Source organism: Camarhynchus parvulus, chromosome 9 (genome assembly GCF_901933205.1).
Source record: "Camarhynchus parvulus chromosome 9, STF_HiC, whole genome shotgun sequence".
Taxonomy (NCBI): Eukaryota; Metazoa; Chordata; class Aves; order Passeriformes; family Thraupidae; genus Camarhynchus; species Camarhynchus parvulus.
In genome coordinates this window covers 19,646,592-19,667,785 of record NC_044579.1, presented here as the reverse complement: position 1 = coordinate 19,667,785, position 21,194 = coordinate 19,646,592, and the positions used below count along the sequence as shown (strand labels likewise).

The following is a 21,194-nucleotide window of genomic DNA, read 5'->3' as shown; positions in this document are numbered from 1 at the left end:
CCTTCCAACAGCAAGGAAAAAATAAGTTTATTTGGGCGAGAATAGCCTTCATCTCACACCAGCTGATGCCGTCTTGCCAACCACTCTTCCCATAGGATTGAAGCCTCTTCCAGAAAAACCTTTCTGAACTGTCCAAAATGAAGCAGAACTTATTTCCCAAAACTCCCAGCCTCAAACCCATATTTCAGACCTCCCAAGGGCAGGTTCTTGCCCATCATGCTGGGAGAAGGTTTCACTTTTTCCTAGAAGGGGGTGGGATCTGGCTGTAGGCAGAGACACACAAAGGAAGAGGGCCAACCCAAACTAACCCAACCTGATCGTATTTTGATGCTGTTATCTGGACAGAAAGAGATACAACAACAAATTTTCTGCTCTGGGAGGCCACAAAGACACATCTACAAGTGCATCACTCCTCAATAATTGCCTCGGGTCCCTCTCCCGAAGCAAGGAACAGCAGCTCTCTCCCTCCTGCACGAAGACAACGGCAGGAACCAGCCTCAGGCACTCGAAAGCAAATGCTTGGGCATATGTAGAGAGACACAGGCTTGTCTAAGACAACCAAGAGGAAAAAGATAGAAATTAAGCAAAATAAGGAGAGAGGAGGCTTGATAACAACAGATGGGGAGAGGGAGATTTGGAAAGTATGCCAGCTGCTGGAAATAAGCCCCCCATGATACGTGGGGAGCAGGGAGGTGGGTGCTGATAGCTGAGCCTTTCGAGGGAGGGGAGATGGGAGGGCAGGGCACACAGGCCTTGGGTCTGGGAAGGGGGGGTAAAGGATGCTCCACAGGTGGGATCCTCAGAGACTCATCCTGAGGTGCCTCAGTAAGTGTCAATGGGATCAGCACAAAATCCAGCCCCAGAGCACAACCCTGGGCACCCACAGCGTGGTTTTCTGAAGGGGAACAATAGCAAGACTTCTTTTCCATAAGGAAAGCACTATATTTTCCCCTCTATTTCACGCTCATAAATGCCAAGCTTGCTTCCTACCTCTTCCTACCCTTCCGAGAGCTTCAGCAAAATCAGCCCAAGGCGAACGCACAGCTTGGGAAGCTTCTGTCCAAGTTTGGTGACATTACCAGGGAAAGGGAATGACAGGGAAACTGCGCCAAGACGCTTTATTCTCAAGCCTGGTGCTAAATAACATTAAGTGCTATGGTATCACAAGCTCTGCCTTCCCAGGGCTGCTGTGACTTCAAGCCATGTCCGTGTGCAGGTGGCACCATGGCTTCCATCATCATCACCACTCCAGACACTCATGGTGTGCATCACACCTCTCAATGCCAATGGAAGGAAAGTCCCCCAGGTGCCAGCAGAATAATCAGAATTTAATTCTCACTGTTCCCATAGGTTAATTTATCCTCCACTCCACTCTGGTGAGATCTCATCTGCAGCACTGTGTCCTGCTCTGGAAGGACATGGGCTGGAGGGAATCCAGAGGAGGCCAAGAAGATACCTAGAGGGATGGAGCAGCTCTGCTATGAGTTAAGGCTGAGAGAATTGGGATTGTTCAGCCTGGAGAAGAGAAGGCTCTCATATATTGGTGCCTCAGTACATAAAGGGGCTCCAAGAGAGCCGAAGAGGAACTGTGGAAAAGGACATGCAGTTACAGGACAATGAGGAATGGCTTCCCGCTGACACAGAGTATGTTTATGTTGGCTATTGGGAAGAAATTCTTCCCACTGAGGGAGATGAGGCCCTGGCAGAGGTTGCCCAGAGCAGCTGTGGCTGCCCCTGGATCCCTGGAAGTATCCCAGGGATCCAGGTTGGATGGGGCTTGGAGTAACCTGGGATAGGGGAAGGTGTCCCTGCCCACGGCAGGGGGTAGAACAATAGGAGTTTTAAGGTCCTTCCAACCCAAACCATTCTGGGATTCTATGATTCCATGGAAGCATTCAAGCACACACCACGAAGTTGCCTCAGTAATTCCAGGTTCCTTTCTATGACCACACTTCTAACCACAAGTCCAGGGTTACCTGTGGAAGTTTTTAATATATCCTGAAATTTAGACTAAGCTGGGAAAAAGCAGGAGCACAAAATCCATACAGCTCTGCCACAGGGATTAAGGCAGTGAGCTGCTGGAGGCACATCCCACCCAAAATGTCTCTTCTACTGGGGGACTCCCCGTTTGGTTCCTGCTTGGAACTGTGAGGGGAGCGCTGCCGTGCCGGAGCCAGCACAGCTCCTGCACAGCAGGAATGCTGTGGCATCTCCCAGACGGTTTAATTACAGCACTGGAGTGGCAGCAAAGGTACGAGCAGGATCAGCCTCTCCCCTCCAACAAGAGCTGCTGCTCTTCACAGCTTCCTGAGAGTGCTGCCTTCCCCAAGCCGCTTCCAGCATCTCTGCGCCTTCAATCAAAAATATTACAGCAACAACTAATTACGTCCCATCATTCCCAGGGCTCTCTGCCTTTAATGGTGCATTTTGCTGCTACACAACTACGGTGGAACGGCTCTGGAAGTGCATAACGAGCTCTCCCCATCAATCTCCCGCGGGTTCGTTATGAAGGATTACCCACCGAGTAACAAACCCAGCCACGGAGGGGGAGGATGCGCTAAACAACAACAAGTCAACACAAAATATTGCCTTCCTGCATTTTAAGGGTCTGTGCGAACCTCTCAGGAGAGAGGAGCAGCTGAGCCTGCTCTGCAAAGACATCCCAGCCATTGCCAGCATGAGGAGATCTGTGGTGGCCAAAAAACCCCTCACTTCCAGCTGGAAAGGGAAGGAATTTCCATCTATCAGGCGAGAAGGAGTGTGCTGTGTCAATTTGTGATGGGATGCATTAAGCTGTGGCTGCACAGCACAGTCCCGGCCTCCTCCGGGATCCCCCGTCAATGCCATGGATTTCAGCGAGCAATGAAGATGCATCGCAGCAGGGCAGGCAATAACTTAATGAAGCTCAGATTTGGGGGTGTTTGCTCAGCAACTACAGAACAACTTTATCAATAAAGCGCTGCCTGCTGCGCCGCGGGATGAAGCGCTCTAATTGCAAGTGGCAAACGCTCCCCACATCAGAACACGCTAAATTGAAATATGCTGGTTGATGTGCCTGAAAGCACCCAATCAAATACCTGCTTCCATTTTTGCAAGCGCCCATGCATTCATACACATGCACGGCAAGAGAAAAACCCAAACCAAAACCCCAGCCAAAAAAAGTTCAGGAGGTGATGCAAAGTCAGGACCATATGGACCAAGTCCTGTTTACAAGTCTCACTCCACCTCCAGCCCCAGCATCTCCCCTTGGTTTCCAGGCTCCAAAGGGACTTGACCCAGCGTGGGTACGTGATGTTGGACAAGCTCAGACGAAGCCATACAATCCATTTATCATAATCCTACCGAGGAGAGAGACAGTAAATCAAAGAGACAACCCGCCTGCAAATAAATTACTGAGGGGAGGGAGAGGGGGAGAGGGATAGAGAGGAAGAGAGAGAGAACTGCAGAGGGAGAGATAAGGGAAAGGGAAGGAAATGACAGAGAATTACCAAAAAATGCATACATCACAGGAAAAAAACAAACAAAGGGGACCAAATCAAATGGAAAGATAAGAGAAAAAAGATAGGGCTTTCAATACCTTTTGTTTTCTAAATTGCAAACCTATTTTAGAAAATTTGGAAACAAGTTTTCAACTATCAGGAACTCATTTGCTCCTGTCATGACAGAATCAGTTGCTGATATCATACTTTTTATAATTGCACACAGGCCCTGGATACCCAAAATCCACACACACCATACGCATGGGTCACTGTCCATACATCATCATTTACAGTTTGGCAACTCAAAGTCAAGCAGGGCTGAGAGAGCACTTTAATGAACACCCTGGCCCCCCTCCCAAGACAGACCCTGCCATGCCAAGGGCCCATTCAGGGCAGGCAGATGATGCAGTTGTCTTTCAGGAGAACATTTTCCAGAACAATGTCACTATGCATCTAAATCCCCATCCTCGCTTTCTCGAGGCTGGGCTGCCAGCAAACCTCTCAGAACGCCGCAGCCTGCCCCAGAAATCACCATATGTCAGGCTTGGCATGTAACTCACTTCATCCTCCACAAGATGTGGAAGAGGAACTCAGCCAACTTGGGATGGGCAGAGGCTCTCCCAGAAACCTTAACCTCCAAAAATCTTTGTGAGACTACCTCAGAGAAGGTCCAGCTAAGTGCTGAAGGTCTGGTTTGAAGGAAAGATCACTTAGGTTGGGCAGAGCACTCATCTGCTGTTCAGTATCCATAAGGTCAGCCCTCAGGAGCACAGGGCAAAGCAGATGAAGGCTGAAGGTCAGGTGCCTGAGGACACTCTGTCCCTTGTCCACGTAGTCAGCTGGTTCCAGCACAGGCTGGGCACAGCAGCCTCACATCACTGGACTCTCTGGGTGGAGACCAGCTGGCTTGGACACCCATTTCACTAGCTGAGAGAACAAGGAGGAGCCAGAACCCCAACCCATCATACATCCTGGGGGAACACTGAGTCTTGAGAATAATCCAAACACTGTTGGGTAATAATGCCAACAACTTCCTGTTTTCCACTACTTTTCTGTAGCTCACATCTTGGTCAACGTCCAAGCACCCACATGGGCTGCATGTGGTGTGCTCCAGCCAGGTTCAATGGAAGCAAGTGGGCTCACCCATAAGGACATTCTGCCAGGAGCTCCCCTCTTGGGAAAAGGGAACTTCATCACGCTATCAGAAAGCAAGGAACTCCAAAAAGAGATAAAAAATAATAAATACAAGCAGCCTTGAGATTTTGCAGACAAGGGCCATTTGAAGCCTAATGAGTTCTGTGGAAGTGGGCTCCTTATCAGCTGGGATTCCCTGGGAAATGAGTGCCTCTAAATACAGAATTAGTCATCTGAGAAGATAGAGCTGCCATAAACATCAATAGCATCTGCAATTACACGTGCTAGGATGAATTACAAGGATACACAGTCTTCATGCCTGGATCCACAGCACCCATGGGATTGCAGGGGATCTCCCAAGCAGCAGGCTCACATATGTCTTACAGGGGCACACGCTTGACTCCAAAGCCAGCTTCCAATGCTGTAGTACAGTGGGTGCACTGAGCTTTGGTGAATTCATGTGCCAGACCTGTCCCTGCCTTTCCCCAGAGCTCTCCTTCCCCACTGGATTTATTTTGCCTTACTCCAGGGTAGCACCGCCTGTGAGGAAAACTCTGAAAATCAAAACATTTATCCTGCGTTTCCCTACACGCCTTTATCACATCTTTAGAGATTCAGGATGAGTCACTGTCTTGGACTATGTTCTCCAGAAAAGCTCCACGTTCGCTACAAACCAGGCTCTCAAGGAGCCCTAAATGTGAAATGCCAGCCCTGCTGTCAGAGAGCCCTCACACCCAGAGCTGCACCTGGCACCGTCCAGCTCCTATTTACTAGATCTTATTTTAAAATGTCACAGGGATTCTGCATGAGCCTCAAACATGACAGACTGCTCAGAGCTGGCACTGCCAGGGGACTCAAGCTTAGCCCAGGCACAACTGTTCCCAGCACAGCCAAGGGCTTGGTACTCCCCCAGTCACCAACACCTTTCACCCCAGCACAGACCAGCTGCAGCCACATTGATCCTCTATTTTTTAATGCAGCTTCTGACACATACTAAAGCTTTCTGGGGGGCCAGCCAAAAATTTCACAAGTAAGTAAGAACTAAAAAACAGCATTTCTTGTCCACCCACGCACAGGGGATCTCAGGGGGAGAAGAGGGAAAGCAGCAGTGCGAGAGTGGAATCGCACTGGGATGCTCCGGCTGCGCTGGGGATGACGAGCGATCCGCAGCTGTGGGAGCAGAGCCCTCAAGGAGAGGAGGTGGAAATATTGAACCTCAAACGGAGCAAGCTGCAAAAGCGCCGCCCCCCAGCCCGGCACAGGCCGTGCCGAGCGTCATCTCTCTGGCTTCTGCACCATATGGAGTCAGCTCGGAGTGCAAACGAGGCAAAGAGCAATAAATCTGTGCCACCACAGCAGCACGCGGCTGCCGGCGGCGCAGGGAAGCCTCCGTCAGGACATGGATGGGATGGGGGAAGGCTCTGCCTGCAGCCCTGAGAATGCCTTGGTGGAGAAGCCTATCATTCATTCAATCCCCACCAAGAAAAAGGGACGTGGCAAAGCCAACCAGTCCATTGGAAAGGGCACAGCACGCCATCAGCAGATCCTGCTGAGTTCTTTGCTCTCGTTCCACATATAAATGCCCTGGAATTCTCAAAATGTGCTGGAAACTCGTCCTGGGCTTTCCCAGCTTTGCCTTTTTTTTTTTTTTTTCTTCTTCTCCACTTTTACATTTAGACAAAACAAGCAGCAGCCAGGATCTGTAACCATCCTGCAACCTATCCAAAAATCTTTCCTATCAGTCTGAGCCGCCTTTAGGTATGTACACACACAGCTGGTCTGGTGAGTGTTTGCTGAGATTTCCAAACACCCATTCACACAAGGTGCCAGCTCCACAGGCCAGTGGGGCTGGGTTAAATCCTTGCCCAAATTCACCAACAACAATGAGCAACTGTAATCACCTTGGAGGACACTCTTCATCAACAGGGGTTCAGGACCCTTTGCTGTAAGCTCATGTGCATCATCCAAATGGTGCCAGAAGCAGTGGGCAAACAGCTGCCTGCCCCCCAGCTCATGCCAGCACAGAGACAGCACCAGGGATCCCTCCCTGCCAGGAGCCTCTTCTGTGAGAAGGGAAGAAACACAAGCACTACTCTAAGTCAAGCTTAAATCACAAGATTTTGCTCAGCGCCATTCTTAGGCCGAGCTTATCCTACAAGCTGTAGTGCCCAGCTGAGCTGCTGCACAGCCACAGCTCCCACAGGCCCTGGGGGTGAGGAAGGGGAGAAGGAAGAGGAGGATGCTGGCAGGAGGTGCCACTTGGCAGCCAGCCTGCCTGGCACACCCCTGCCTCCAGCCCCAGCGCCTGCGCAAGCTGGGAAAAGGCTCCAGCATGAGGATGGCCATCTGCGTGCCGGGAGCCGCGCCAAAGCGGGTTCAGGGATTAGTTCTCCCCCTCCTCCTCAGGACAGTCTCCTTCCCAAATGCTGACTTTACACACGGGTGACGCCTCACTAAAAAACTTCAGCACAATTGCAAGAGGTAACCAAGGAGAAGTCCCCCAGTCAGGCAGCCCAGTCACTGACCAGAGCCCAGGAGGTGCCTGCGACCTGCTGCAGGTGAGGGATGGTCCTGGCACAACCAGAACAGCTCCATTTCATGCAACACCAGCTCTGCTCATTTTTAAAGCATTGCTGGTTGATGATAAAGTTCCCCTGAAGCTCATCTCCATACCCACCTCTTCTCCTGATGACGGTGACCCATCCTCCCTGATTGTGGTTTCCTTGCTGAAATAAATCACCTTAAGTGCACATTGTGCTCTGGGTCTCATTACTGTTCATCATCTTCTGCGCAACAGAGCTGTCACATCCTCATAAACTCTGTCACCTGGGCGACACAGGAGCCATTTGGGAGGGCAGGCAGGTGGGAAGAAAGCACCCAGGGCTTAACAGGGTACCAGCTTCCCATTCCCCTCGTCTGCAGTGCTTGAATAGTGGGCTCACAGCCCTCATGGCACAAAAGCTCAGGAGAACAAAAGCAAGAAGGAGCAACACGTGCCCAAGATGGGATTGGTGCACCAAGGCTCCAGATGGATGGTAGCAGGAGTGGCACATGCACCTTGATGGCCAAGAGGGCCTTACTTCAGTGAGTTATGTCCCTGCTAGAAAACCCCCTCCAAAAGAAGTGGAAGAAACTCTCCTCCCCCCCAGTTTAGAGGAGAAATATCTAAAGAAGGGAAGGAGGAAGAGCCAGGTATGGAGGCAGCGAGACGGTCACCAGTCCTTCTCCAGGTGGATTCTAGGCAGCACCACGCTCATCTGTGTGATGAGCTGCCTCATCAAAAATGGGTGCTTCCAACTCCACGAGGTTGCTCCAGATCAATCCAGAACAGAAGACTGAGTCATGCTGCACACAGTAAATTAAAAGTTCTTTGCCAAAACCCCACAAGGACCCGCCAGACAACAGCAACACAAAGGCACCGTTTGCTTGCCACATCGCTTTTGAAAGGCAAACACTCAGAAGGAGAGAAAGGGAGTGATTAATGCTGCTGCTAATCTTGGAGTGTCCACAAAATGGGTCTGCTGGGTTTTTATCAAGGACAGAGTGTAAGTACCACCAGCCCCAGATGGCCAGTGGTCCTGTGAGGGCTGGGACCAGCCTGGAATGAAAGGCCAACTCACACAGCCAGGAAGGAGCTGCTCACCCATAGCCATGCAGCCAACTCCTGCATCCCCGTGCATAAGCACAGCTCCCTGTGGAAAGAGGCTGCTTCCCAGCCTGATGTCTGGGAGGCTGCAAAGGTTTGTGTTTCCCACCAAATACTCAACACCTACAAATATCCTGTAGTGCGGCTGTGGAGAAGACACACTGCTCTCACACCTTCCTCAAGTTCAACATTCACACTTATCTAAAACTCTTCAACTCACTCATCCCATCACACCTTCACAGGAAAACACCTCTCACTGCTCTGGTGACCATGGCAGGAGAAGATCCCCAGAAATGTAAGTAGGAGAAAAATCCCACAGATGCAGAAGAAGAACCCCAGAAATGTAAGTCGGAGAAAAACCCCACAGATGCAGCAGGAGAAGACCCCCAGACACGTCATCCATCACTGCCAGGAAGGATTCCCCAGGTGGTCCCTGGGGCTCTGCTCAGCTCTCCCAGCATCCCACCCCACCATCCCAGGCATCCTGCTGCAGGCTGGAGACCCCCGTGCCCCCTGCTCGCCCAGGGCACTCGCACACATGTTCGCACACGCCGGCACGGAGCAGGAGGGGAAGCCGGGCTGCAGGAATAACACAGGCACACAAACAAAAGAGCACAAGCCATTAATCTGGGTGAACCAGAGGAAATGAAATCATTATGTCTGCAGCTACAACATCCCAAGGAACAAATTTCCTGCCTGGATAATAAATGGATTCTTTTGTTTCACATTGGCCCCAGCCACGTGACTCTCTTGGCCTATTCCTCATCCAAAACATCTTGCTGTATAAATACCCAGACGGGTTTGAATTTCAGCTGCTAAAAATATGTTTTAATTATAATAATATATAATAATAATAATAATAATAACAAAAAAAATCTGGATCTACAGGCTCCCCTCGCCTCCTAAACAACCTCTGAAGGCTTTCCAGCAGGCAGGCAAGCAAACAAAAAGTCCCAAATTGCCAAAAAAAGCTGAACAGTACAAATACAGTCTTTAAAAAATGACTGAGGCACCTGAAAGCAGCTCCAGGTTAATGCTTGCAATAAATAATCCCTGCCAGAAAGAAAAATGACGGGTGCATGAAGATTTGAAGCACGATGGCCCAGAAGTATCTCCTAAGCACCTCCCAGCAGCAGGACGGGACCAAAGCCACAAGGCTTATCAACGACAGCTCCAACTTTGGGGCTGCGCAGCTTTTCTTCTGAGCCAGGTTTTCTTCTGGTGGCTCACTAGGGCTTGGGATTTACCCATTGCATGGATGGGGGGAATGCAAGATCTGGCCTCCTCTGGCTTGACAAGGTGCTCCTCAGCTGCAGGAGTCTCCAGGGATGCAGACCGTGAAGAGAGCTGTATGAATGACTGCTTCCAACTGTTCCTTTAATCTGCAACTCCATCACATCACTGACTTAAAACCACTTTTGCATCTAATTGCATATTTTGCTTCTGCTTTCAGCTTCTTTTTGCTCGCCTTCCCAGCTTCACCAACACATTGCAAGCACTGCAACAAGTTTCAAAACAAGAAGCGGTTTTGAAGCCAAACATCAAAGCGCCTTGGTGCATGAAGTCTAAATTGTTTGGATGTTAAAGAGAGACCTCCACACAGGGAAACAAGCTCAAAAAATTCCCTCCAGCTAGCAGGCAGCCATGGGAAGTAGATCCAATCAAGCCCACTATGCTCACCCGCAACTCTTACTCGGGGTTGGAGTTGTTCTCCATCACCCCAAACATCCCAGCACCCAATGACTTCAATTCCACACACACACAGAGGAAACCTCTGGTGCATCACACCAGCAGACCCTCAATTTTATTTTCCTTTTAGGGTCATCTTTAATTCCAATTATATTTTGGATGCTGGGGAAAGCGTCCAAGAACAGTTGCTGCCTCATTTCTGTTGCTTATCGCCGCTGTTACTTCAAGGAAGGGGAGGAGGAGAAAAAAAGAAAGGGAAAAAAAAAAAACAGTCCTTGGAAACTAAATATTTACACACCCACATAAGCTAATTCCAGCAGATCCAAGGGTGGGAAGCCTATTTAAAAAACATCCCTAATTACTTTCCCATTTTAAAGGGAATAATCTGGCCATTAGCTCAAATGCTTTACTTAAGTAATCACTTATTTTTCAAGAGGAATAATCTGCTGGTGTGTGCACAGACAGGACAGGGGACTGAGAAACCATTTTTATACCCTTTCCTCAGGTACAGATGCTAACAGCCAAGTGGCATGGAGGGGCTGATGGAACCGAGGGGAGTCAGGAACTCAACACATGCCACCCTTGGGAGGCCACCCCTGGAACATGGACACAGCCACCTCATGCCCTAACACCTTGCTGGTCCCTGCATTGCACCACAAGGAAACTGTTGGGAAAAGTGGGGGCTCTCAAGGCCACATGGAAAAGAAAAATGGGAACAGACACCAAACACCTCAAAAGGCCATCAGTCCCCTCACAACAATGCCCTGGCAAATGCCCCCATCCCTCCCAGCAGTGCCAGGAGCAGGGAAACACAGCAGGTTGATCCTGCAAAACACTGATTTATCAAGAGCATATTTCAGTCCCTTTTTGCTGATGTATTAACAAAACATTCTCTTATCAGAAAATAAAGTGGTTTCTGCTGGAAAAAAATGTCAGTAATCCAGACATAGGGATGTACTGAAGGATTCCCAAAGTCCCCCTGTAACAGCAAAGCAAAGAGCAGCAATTTGCTAATTGGCTGCTCGAGGAAAGGGTTGGAACCCTGAGGATGGGCAGAAGTTTGATTATAAGACACGCACGGTGGATCATTTAGAAAGATAAAACCGCGCTCGCTCTGCCGCAGCCAGCTATTAAAAGTGGAGAATGTTATTTCAGGTAATAAAGAGCAGGACCTGAGGACCAGCCTGGGAATTCAAATTTACAACTTGTATCAAATTCATCTGCTGTAAAACTCCACCTAGTTTATAAGTTTCTCACCAACTTCATAAAACATGTTTTATTATTATTGTTTTCTGACTCTCCTGCCTTAATAAAATTCCTCTCCCAGCCTGTGTGGGTGTTGCATTATAAACATTTGCACTTTGATTCATTCAAGACTGCAGAAAGCTTTCAAGGTAACCTATTAGGAATACTTTAAATGGTTCAAAGACATCCCAGTTTCCCCCAAATGTTGCAAAGCTTTCAAGAACAAAATAAAAACGTGCCTTGCTGCAAACCACCTCCAAAAATCTACGGGGCTGGTGACTCAGGAGGTGGGAGTGACCACGCAGACCAGCCAGGGGGGGTCCAGAGTGGGAAAACACATGAGTTATCAGGGCACAGGCTAAGGTGGGCACCCACCCATCATTCCCCAAGCCCCCTCACCAGGGAGCTGGAGGGACTGATTAACAAAAGATTCTCTTGGCGATGATGTGAGTGCATCCCACTGGTAGGAGGCAGGCAGACCACTTTTGGGGATGCTGCTGAGTGGTTCCCACTGGTGGGAGGCAGCTGGACTGTTTTTAGGGATGCTGCCAAGTGGTTCCCACTGGTGGGAGGTAGCCAGACCATCTTCCCACAAGTTAAGGATGTGACCATGCAAAAGCAGGGATTTCCTCAGCCCTGGCAAGCAGAGCCCAGCGCTGGCACACAAAGCAGGGCTGGAGGGAGCATCCTTCTCCAAGCAGCCCCTTTTCTCCTGCCTCAGCCACAGCCCACTGAAGTTAAGGAGCAGCTTTCCATGGCTTTGAGCAGGCTCTGAGCAGCCTCCCTCCCGTGGGCACGCAGCAGTGCCGCCAGCGCGGCAATAACCCACGCACGGCACGAGAATAAAAGCTGAGTTTTAGAGGGATACTGAACACAATGAGCTCGTGCCCTCACAGCTCCCATCAGCCAGCAGCCACCTCCTCTCCTCCACCAAGGTGGCTGCAGCATGCAGGGGTCAGGGGGCACTGCGAGCCCATGGACAGAGCACGGGAGGGCTCAACCTGAGCTGGATGCAAAGAAAAAGGCACTGATGCCTTTAATTCCTGCACAGCTGCTGCTTTTCTCTGCTCGACTGAGCAAGAGGGAGGTTACCTGGCACAATGCACACGGCCCAAGGAGTCACACACCCCTCCCCAGGAAACACAGTACAGAACTGATCCTCCTTTATTTCATTACACCAGAAATTACCACTTTACAGTCCATCTCTGGTCACAATAACCTCATTGTATGTGACTTCCCAGTGCTTCTGTTAAGAGTCTGATGGGCTCAAACATCTTAGACCCCCACCAGCAATTTCAGCTCAAGAAACAAAGCACAGGCAGCAAAGGCCAGGAGATTCACCCACTTGTGTGGAGCTTCTGGAGAGCTTCAGCCAAACTCCACAGGCTGGGGAAGAGCTCTGTGCTCCAGGTTCACTTGCAGCCAGGTCATGCCCATAATTTCCAGGACTAATAAAAACTGCTTTAAAAATAATCACAGAAGAAGAGCAGGGATGGAGTGGCCACGTGGTGAGGGCAAACACACCTATGGAGCAGCCTCTCCAGCTCCACGGGTACATCATGGGAGGGAAAGGTCCTGGACTAGTCAAAACCATAACAAGAAGCACTTCTGACAGCACAATTGTGACAATTTTGTTACTTCCAAACACATTTGTTTCAAATGAAAAGCAAAGCCAGCATCAAACGGAGCACTGCAAGAGCATCCCACTCGTGCTCTCTCCCTCCATGCCCATCCTGTTCCTTGGGCATTTGGAAATAAGAAGCTACAGATTTTTGGTGAAAACACCAAGGTCAGCCCCAGACTGCCTCCAGCACATCAGGCTGTCTCCCTCTGAGTTTCCCCCGTTCAGAGGGCAGGGAATGCCCAGAGCAGCCCCCCACAGCTAGCCCCATTCTCCTCCTGCCCCCTGAGGACAGTGTTTTTCCCTTTTAACTCTTCTGCTGAGTTCCCAGTTTTCCCGGGGAAGATGTAATTCACATCCCTCTGCCTGTTCCACAGTGATTTAATGTCTTTTGAGCAAAATGCAATTATCCCCATATCAACAGGGCCCTAGTGAAGATAATGAGGCGGCTCCAGCCCTGCAGCTATGGAAGTGGCTGAAGCCAGCGGAGGCCTCGAGTAATCAAAGGCCCATCCCCGGCCTCTGCTGAAAAAGAAATGAAAAACCTCCATAAAACTTCAAACATGTCCCTTCCCTGCTCCATCCCTCCACCCTTGGTGTGATTTTAGCAGCAGGAGAGAAGTGACCAACAGCAGCTCTGGGTACCCCCAGGTTCATCACAGCCAGCTGCATTTTGGGTGTCACCTGCCAGGTCACCTACAGCAGAGAGAGAGCACAGAGGGGCATCGACATGCTGCTCAAAGCAACCCTGTTTGCCCAGGTTTTGGGGCTCAAGGAGAAGCAGCCCCCACCCTGAGCTGAAGGCGACTTGCCCAGGACACACAAATAAAGCGTCCCCCTGCTCTGTGGTACTCACATGCCCTCTGAACGGAGAGAAGCAGAGAAAAGAATGACCAAACCAATTCTTATTTGCTGCTCCTGTGTTTTTGAACATGTGGAATGTATTGGAAGATTATTTACCTGAAGGGATTGCTTGATTGGATTCTGGTGGACATTGTTTATGTTAATTAGCCTATCAGGTCTCACTTGTGTCAACTATCTGGCCAGCAGAAGTTTCTTCAGTTTAGTACAGTTCTTGTTAGTGTAATACAATGTAAAATAGCTATAGTATAATATAGTATAATAAAGTAATTAGTTAGCCTTCTGATATCATGGAGTTCTGCATATCATTCTTCCCAGATGTTGGGGTCACCCTATTGTAATACAACACTGCTCTGCCCTGCAAACAGGAAGAAAATGGAGAAAGGGAGGGAAAGACGTGGATGTGCAACAGGTCTTGGGCTTTGCAGGATTCAGAGGCTTGCTGGGAGACAGTAAAGCCAGGAGCTGGGAGCATCCAGTGGGCTAAGCTGCCCATCCTCTCATAAAAATAATATATAGTCAGGCAAAGACACCAAAACCCGGCTGTGATCAGAGCAATCCAAGGAAAATGCTGGTTGGGTTTGAATTATCCAAAGCTTGGTTCCCAGTGGCTGCTGGGATGTGGCACATTAGGTACCAGTGCACTGGAGAGGCAGGTGGGATGAGAGAAGGGCTTTTGAGGAGGGAGTATCATAAAACAATCCTTTGAAGTTGTGATGAAACCCCCATCAAGGATGGCAGGAAACAGCCTGGAAGTGAGGATTTCCACAGCCCCTTACCTATTCCCACCCTCCACTTTTACTCATTGCATAACAAATTAGAGCTTCATCAGCTCCAACCACCAGTAACCCTGACTGGATGCCTCCCCAGATAATAAACATTTCCTTCACCAACTAATGAGCACATACCTGAGGCTCTACTGATGCCTAATTACTTGGCCTGGATATTTCAAAATTTTAAATAAATAAATAAAATCCTAGAATCCTAGAACGGTTTGTCTTGGGAGAGACCTTAAAGATCATCTCCTTCCAACCCCTTGCTAGCTATGGATAGGGACAACTTCCACTAGATCTTAGTAATAACCTAAATAACCTTAACACTGTTAAAAATTACCAAGATTAACTTAATACCATTTTTTTTCTCCCCCCATCCAGAAAAGCCTTGAAAGGACTCATTCTGCTTATTAAGGGGAATGACTGAGAAGAGAAAAAAAGCAAATTAACACTCATCAATTAACTAAAACCAATCTTAACCCTCACCTCCTCCAAACGACTGCTTGCCATGACCATCCATTGTGACATAAGTGCACAATATGGAGATGTCAACCATGGGATGCTCTAGGACTCCCTTCCTCCCAAACCAAGAGCATCCCTGGTTTAAGTTGGAAGAAGCGAGGTTGAAGGACACTCATCTTCCTTGTCCAGGGCTCAGCACAAGCCCCTTCCCCTTTGAACTGTTGCCTCTGTGATTTTTCACTGCGGGGCTCCCAGCAGGAACGTATTAAAGCCAGACCAAAGCACGTCTTGCTTTAATAGTAATTAGGTCACCCCGGGTTGTGGGCTTAGCAGGCAAAACTATAATTATTTAGAAACATCAAGTTTAAATGCCAAAGAATCTTAATGGAGCTGAGCTAATTAACCAATTTCAACTAAGTAACTGATTAGCTTAAAAAGAAAAAAAAAGATAAATCAATGATCATAGACAACAACATTTTCCTTTAACAGCCTTTCTTGCAGCAAATCTCAATTGCACAAACTGAGCCCAACAACCCCTGCTAACCAAATATTATTGTAATTAAATATTCAACAGAAAGCCTCTTCAATTATTCAAAAGACTGATAACACTTGGTTATAATTGGGGTGGTGGGAGAGGTTTCCAGAAGCAGGGATTGCATGCACCACCCAGCTCCGGCGGCTGACGCAAACCCACGGCTTGTGGCATCAGCACAGGGCACCCCTCCCGTGCCTGGACCCAACCTGGGGGCAGACGGGTGCTCTGCAGCCCCAACGTGAGCTAACAGACCAGATGGTGCACAGGCTTTCTGCATTCCTGTTATTAGAGCAGAAATTTAGGGGACTAATGGCCAGTTTCCAGGTTTCACACCGTTTTCCAGTGGTAGTGTTATTCCCCTGACAGAGGGCTGGGATGAAAAGCAGGCCCTGGTGTATCATTATAATTCACTAAGCAGCATTACCATAGGAAATTACAAATTAGCTTTTCAGCAAAGGATACGGACGTATTCAGATTAGCCATAGAGAAACTACAGAACCTTCCAGCCCATTCATCAAAGCTCTTGTAGCTCCAACTTTCAGGGAAATGAAACAATAATAGATATTGAGCAGGGAAAGTTAATCTCCCCTGAATGCACTTCAATAATTCAAAAGTTGTGAGAAATAAATAAATAGAGCACAGATCCTTTCATGCCTACAAAACACGTGTCCTGTTTTTCTCACTATTTCTCATGATGTGACTTGGTGGGAAAATGGATGGTGACCAAAATAAAAAAGCTCCAAAAACTCAGCTGTGGCTGTGAGCAACGCTTACAGGGAAGAAGGGAGCCCATCCATGCTTGCCACTTATCTGGAAAGCCATGGAGCTGATTTGGGCAAGAGTCTGCTCCCACTGTCCCTAAGGAAAAGGCTGTGCTGCCTCTACCTGCTGTGTGTCTGTTCCCTTCCCCGCACACTCCCAGGCAGCCTCTCAAGCTGCTCATTTTTGGAATGTCTGTGGGTTTACCCTTAAAAGCTGAACAATGCAATAACCAGCTCAAGGTCCAGGGGCCACCCAAGGTCCCAGCTCTTTCCTGACACTACTCTGCCATCCTCTTCCACACCCTTCTGCTCCCACACCAACCTGGGACTTCTGTAAGCAACATTCACTCCAACCATCCACCATTCCAGAAGGAGATTCCTCTCCAAATTGCCACCCAGCCAACATCCAACCTTAACATTTGCTTTGCCCAGGTATTGATGTAGGCATCAACACTCGAGAGCTCTGTTTGCAGCAGAACAAGGTCAAATTGAAATGTGCTTTCAAATCTTAGGGAATATTTGGGGAAAGCATTCCATCACACAACCCCAAGTATTTACCCAGCCTTGCTGTGCTGTTAAATGGCTCCTCACACCACCACTGTCTCTTTAGAGGGAACAAAGCACCACGATTTGGGGTTCCTGCAGAAAGCCCTTTCCATGTGTGCTGAGCTCGGAGTACCCCCAGCTGGGAGAGGTAGAAAAGGCCCCTGGAGCTGGCTGGACTCAGCCAGGGCAGGGCACACACACCACAAGAGCCTCAGCCTTGCTCTGAGCATCACCTCCATCAGCCTCATCCCACAGCACTCCCACTGCACCAGGACGGGGGTCTCTGAGACTTTGCTGACCAGATTAGCATCGAGTTACCCACTGCCCAAGGTACCACTTCCCCCTTTTCATCAAATCTGAGCATTTCTTTAGCTTACAGAACCCATCTCTGCTAGAAGCATCTATTACTCAGCACCATAGCTGGATCCAGATCCAGACAAACATATTTGGCCTCCTTCATCATCCAACATCTGTATTTTCTTCTGATTTCTAAGGCCAATGGAAGGGTTTTATTCCATCCTATTATGTCAGGAGCTGCACCCAAGATGGGTAAGAGGACACTTAGCAAACCCTCTGGCAGCTCATGCCACAGCAGACAGGGCTGCTTAACACAGAGGAGAACATGCAACACTCCAATATCCAAAAGAACAGGAAAACACAGTCCCCACCTTCTCCATGAGCAGAGATACCAGGAACTAGTCCAAAAAAAAAAGCAACATAAGCACCTGCAGTGTCAATCCCCTTTTCCATGACTTGACAAAACACCTTCCCTTCAGGCTGACAAGATCTGGGCTCACTCATCACACCAAGAATAAGGGTTCCCCCTTAGGGCTTTCTTTTTTCCTTTAGTTAGTTTGAGCAAAGAAAGCAAGAGTTAACAGACAGCTGAATAGTAGCGCTTGCAAATTCCCATGAAAGTTACCACTTGCATTTGCAAATTCCCTCCTGAAGACTTATTTCTAGCTTCTCCTTGAGAAGGGCTCAGCTCGGGGTGGAGCAGCTGGGCAGAGGTGGGAGCCCAGGGTGCTGAGGGAAGCTCCCAGCCTGCTTGGCACAGGCTCCGCTCCGGCGCCTGGCAGAAGCACAGGAAGCCCAAAGGATGCCTGCAACAGATGTGTGCATCCTGAGCCAACAGGGAGGAGAGGAGAGCAGGGCAGGCACGGAGCACGGAGCACAAGCCAGGGATGTCGCTCTGCAGTCAAACCCCATCGCTGCTCCTCTCCCAGGCAGCAGCTCTGAACCCGGTGGGTAAGCAGGGGAAGAAAACTAAGCCGGATTCACCAGCCCCAAGCAGAGCTTTTCACCTCCCTCCTGTGCTCTGCTTATCGTGATGCTGCAAGCACAGAGAGAAAAACCTGGGTTTTAAAGAGCAGGCGTGAGGCAGGGAGATGCTGGAGAGGCAAGCAGGCCCGGCAGGTGAAACAGAGTAGGTGGAGGAGCTGCACCGAAATGGTCACCAGCCCCATCTGACCTACCAACAGCTCCAAACCAAGTTAAAACACGTAATGTCAGTCCATTACCACCCTCTCTATATGCTAAATGGATTATATTTGGTTCAGCTGACATGAGAGAGAGCACGCAAGCGGCTCCTGAGTGATTGCAGGGTGTGGGAGAGACAGAGTATTTGGTGCTGTCATCTTCTCACATCCTTCTTCCTCTTTGCAAGCCACAAAAAAAAAATAATTACAAACATCCAGGTGTCCAGCAGAAAAGGGTCAGCTAAGCCACAAGATTTAGTAAAAAAATCAAGGAACCATAAAAAAAGTCAGGTAAGTGACTCTATTACATCCAGGTTCGTGCGCCACAGGCAATGAGTTAGCAAGGTTTTGTGGAGAATAGTGAGGGTGGTTTGGAGGCATCCCGTGCCCTGACTCCAGCTGCATCCTCCTCCCCCTCCAGCCGGGTCCAGACCCCCAGACGCCTCCCCCACCATCACAGGAAGAAGACTTTTTGTCTCGTTGGCTGATTTGGGATGCAGGGAGCCATGCCCGGCTCAGCTGTCTCTGCAGCCCAGGGCAGAGCAGGGCATCAGCCGTGGCTTTGCCGTGCTGTCAGAGAGGGCTGCCGGCTAATCCGGCCTCACCGATGCTCCAGGGGGAAAGCCAGACCCCAGGGCAGGGCAGGTCCTAGGAGATGCTCCAGATACATTAGAGGAAACCATGTTTCAATCAGGTAAATTCAACTTCTCTATCAAGAGATCCGGTAATATTTAAATAAACCCCATTAAAAGGCATTTTCTTTATACGACCACATCATTAGACTCTTGCCTTAACTCCAAACCAGATTCGATTGTTCTACCTCAGAAATCCCCCATCCAAAATTTTCCCTGATATCTGAGATCTCTCCTAGGATACTACTTTACTATCCAAGCAACTTCCTGAGCAGAGCAGAAATATCATCACAGCTCGACAGGTTCAGTGCTGGGGAACACCCTGGGTGACACTCAGGAGTGTCCCCAGAGCAGGAGGGAGCCGAAGTCTCCCGTGCAGCCGCAATTCCAGCAGTGCCTCAAGCCGCTGTCGCTGCCTGCGAAGCGCTGCTAACAGGTCTTGCCTGTTCACGTGCGGCGAGCAAACCGCGCTCGCTGCATCACGCTCCGGCATGGCACCAGCACTCCCACCGCCGGGTATTCCTACAGAGATGCCATGAGGCAGCCCAAGAAACACGAAAGGCAAACACGTGTGCCAGCCAAAAGCCAGCGGGAAGGGGATGCTGCATCGAGCGGGCCTGCCCGCCGCGATCCGGCAGCCGTGCTTGCGAGCGGAGAGGAGCTGCGGCCAAGCCCCAGCGGAGCAGCATTCCAGTTCCTGAACCAGCTCCTCGCTGCCGGAGCTGAGCCGGAGTCTCCTGCCATCAGCTTCCAGCCACACTCACATTAAACCCCCCAGGAGGGCCCAGCCGGGCGGGTTTGAGATGCCGAGCATCATCTCCCGCACCCCGCCTCTCGCTGCTCACAACCCCGGGGCTGCACCACGTCCCCTGCCCGCAGCCACCGCTCCGGCGCTGGGCAGCCCCTGCCACGAGCTGCTGCCGTACCAGGAGAAAAGGTGGCAGCGGCAAAATAAAGAGAAAAAATAATCGAAGCGATACTTCCAAGAGCCGTGCCGGGCACGGAGCCGCGACTCAGCACCAAGGCTGGGGCGGGCTGGGCTGCCTGTCCCACCAGGCCAACCGCCCGCAGCCTGGCTCTGGGCTGCAGGCGGTTTCCTGCTGCCCAGCAAATCCCACGACCAAGTGGGAGATGGGGAAAAGATCCCAGCGCACTTGCACGGACCGTGCTGAGAGGACGAGCACGCAGCTGCTCCGTGGCTCCATGGCCAGGCAAAGCGTCCCCGGGCTCAGTTCATCCCCAGAAACGGAGACCACCTGCCCACGGCTCCCGGCGCATCCATCCTCCGCCGGGGCTGCGACGAGGAGGGTGGGCAAAGGCGGCTCCGCGCACCGCCACGGCCCGGAGACCGGAGGAGACCCAGACGGGACTCCAGAGACAGCCCCACCGCGGCCCCGGGGACCAGAAGGGACCTCGGAGGTGACCCCACCGCGGCGCCGGGCACGGCTCCGCAGGGAAGGGGAGCCGAGCCGGAGCTCCCCCCACGCGGATGCGGGCGGGTTTCCTCCTCCATCCCCGGCCCCCTCCCGAGGGCACGGGCTGCCAGTGCCGCTCGCGGGCTGGGTAACCCGGGCTGGCACAAGAGGCCGGGGCCACGGGGCCACGATCCAGCCCGGTGCCGGCGCCTTACGGCGGGGGAGTCGCTCCTTGCCTGCTCCCCAGCCGCAGACGCCGCGGCCGGCGCAGAGACCCTCGGCTCAGCATCACACCCGCTCCCGGTAGTCCCGGTCGCCGCTCACCTTCCACGGCGGCCGCGGCGGCGGCCAGGCAGAGCAGCACCACCAGATCCGCAGCCATCGCCTCCTCGGGCCCCGCAGGCGTCAGCCGCTACCGGCGGGCGGCCGTGAGCGGGCATGGGCGGTGCGTCCGCGGGCCGGGTGGCTCCGGGGCAGGGCGGGCCGGGGCCGCGGACGGGACGGGCCGGTGGCGGTGCCGGTGCCGCTGCCCGCCCGCCCGGGTCACATCGCCGCCGCGAGTGGCGCGCGCGGCCACGCCGCCGCCGGCCCCCGCCGCCGCCCGGCCCCGCCCCCCGCCACCGCCCCGCCAATCCCCGCGCCCGCCCGGCCACGCCCCCCGCCACCGCCCCGCCAATCCCCGCGCCGCTTCCCGCCTCGGCCACGCCCCCGCCCTCCGCGAGCACCCGTGCGAAGGGGGACGGCGCCCCCTGGCGGCCATGGACGCCCCTCACGCCGTGCCTCCCCTCAGCGGCACCCGCGACGGGGCGGACCCGGCCCCCGCAGAGCCGGGACGCGGCAGGGGACGGGCAGCGACAGCTGCGGGGACGCGCCGGCGGGATCACAGCGCCGCAGTCCCGCTCCCCTCTCTCACCCCC

General features: G+C 51.5%; 1 protein-coding gene across 1 annotated transcript in view; it reads right to left on the bottom strand.

The window, feature by feature from the left end:
* Positions 1–20,782, bottom strand: part of EPHB1 (EPH receptor B1) — a 69,965-nt gene extending 49,183 nt beyond the window's left edge. Inside the window, 1 exon segment of the mRNA XM_030954205.1 lies at positions 20,602–20,782. Coding sequence (XP_030810065.1) covers positions 20,602–20,659 — 58 coding nt within the window. The 5' untranslated portion in view covers positions 20,660–20,782.
* Positions 20,783–21,194: the final 412 nt, after the last annotated feature.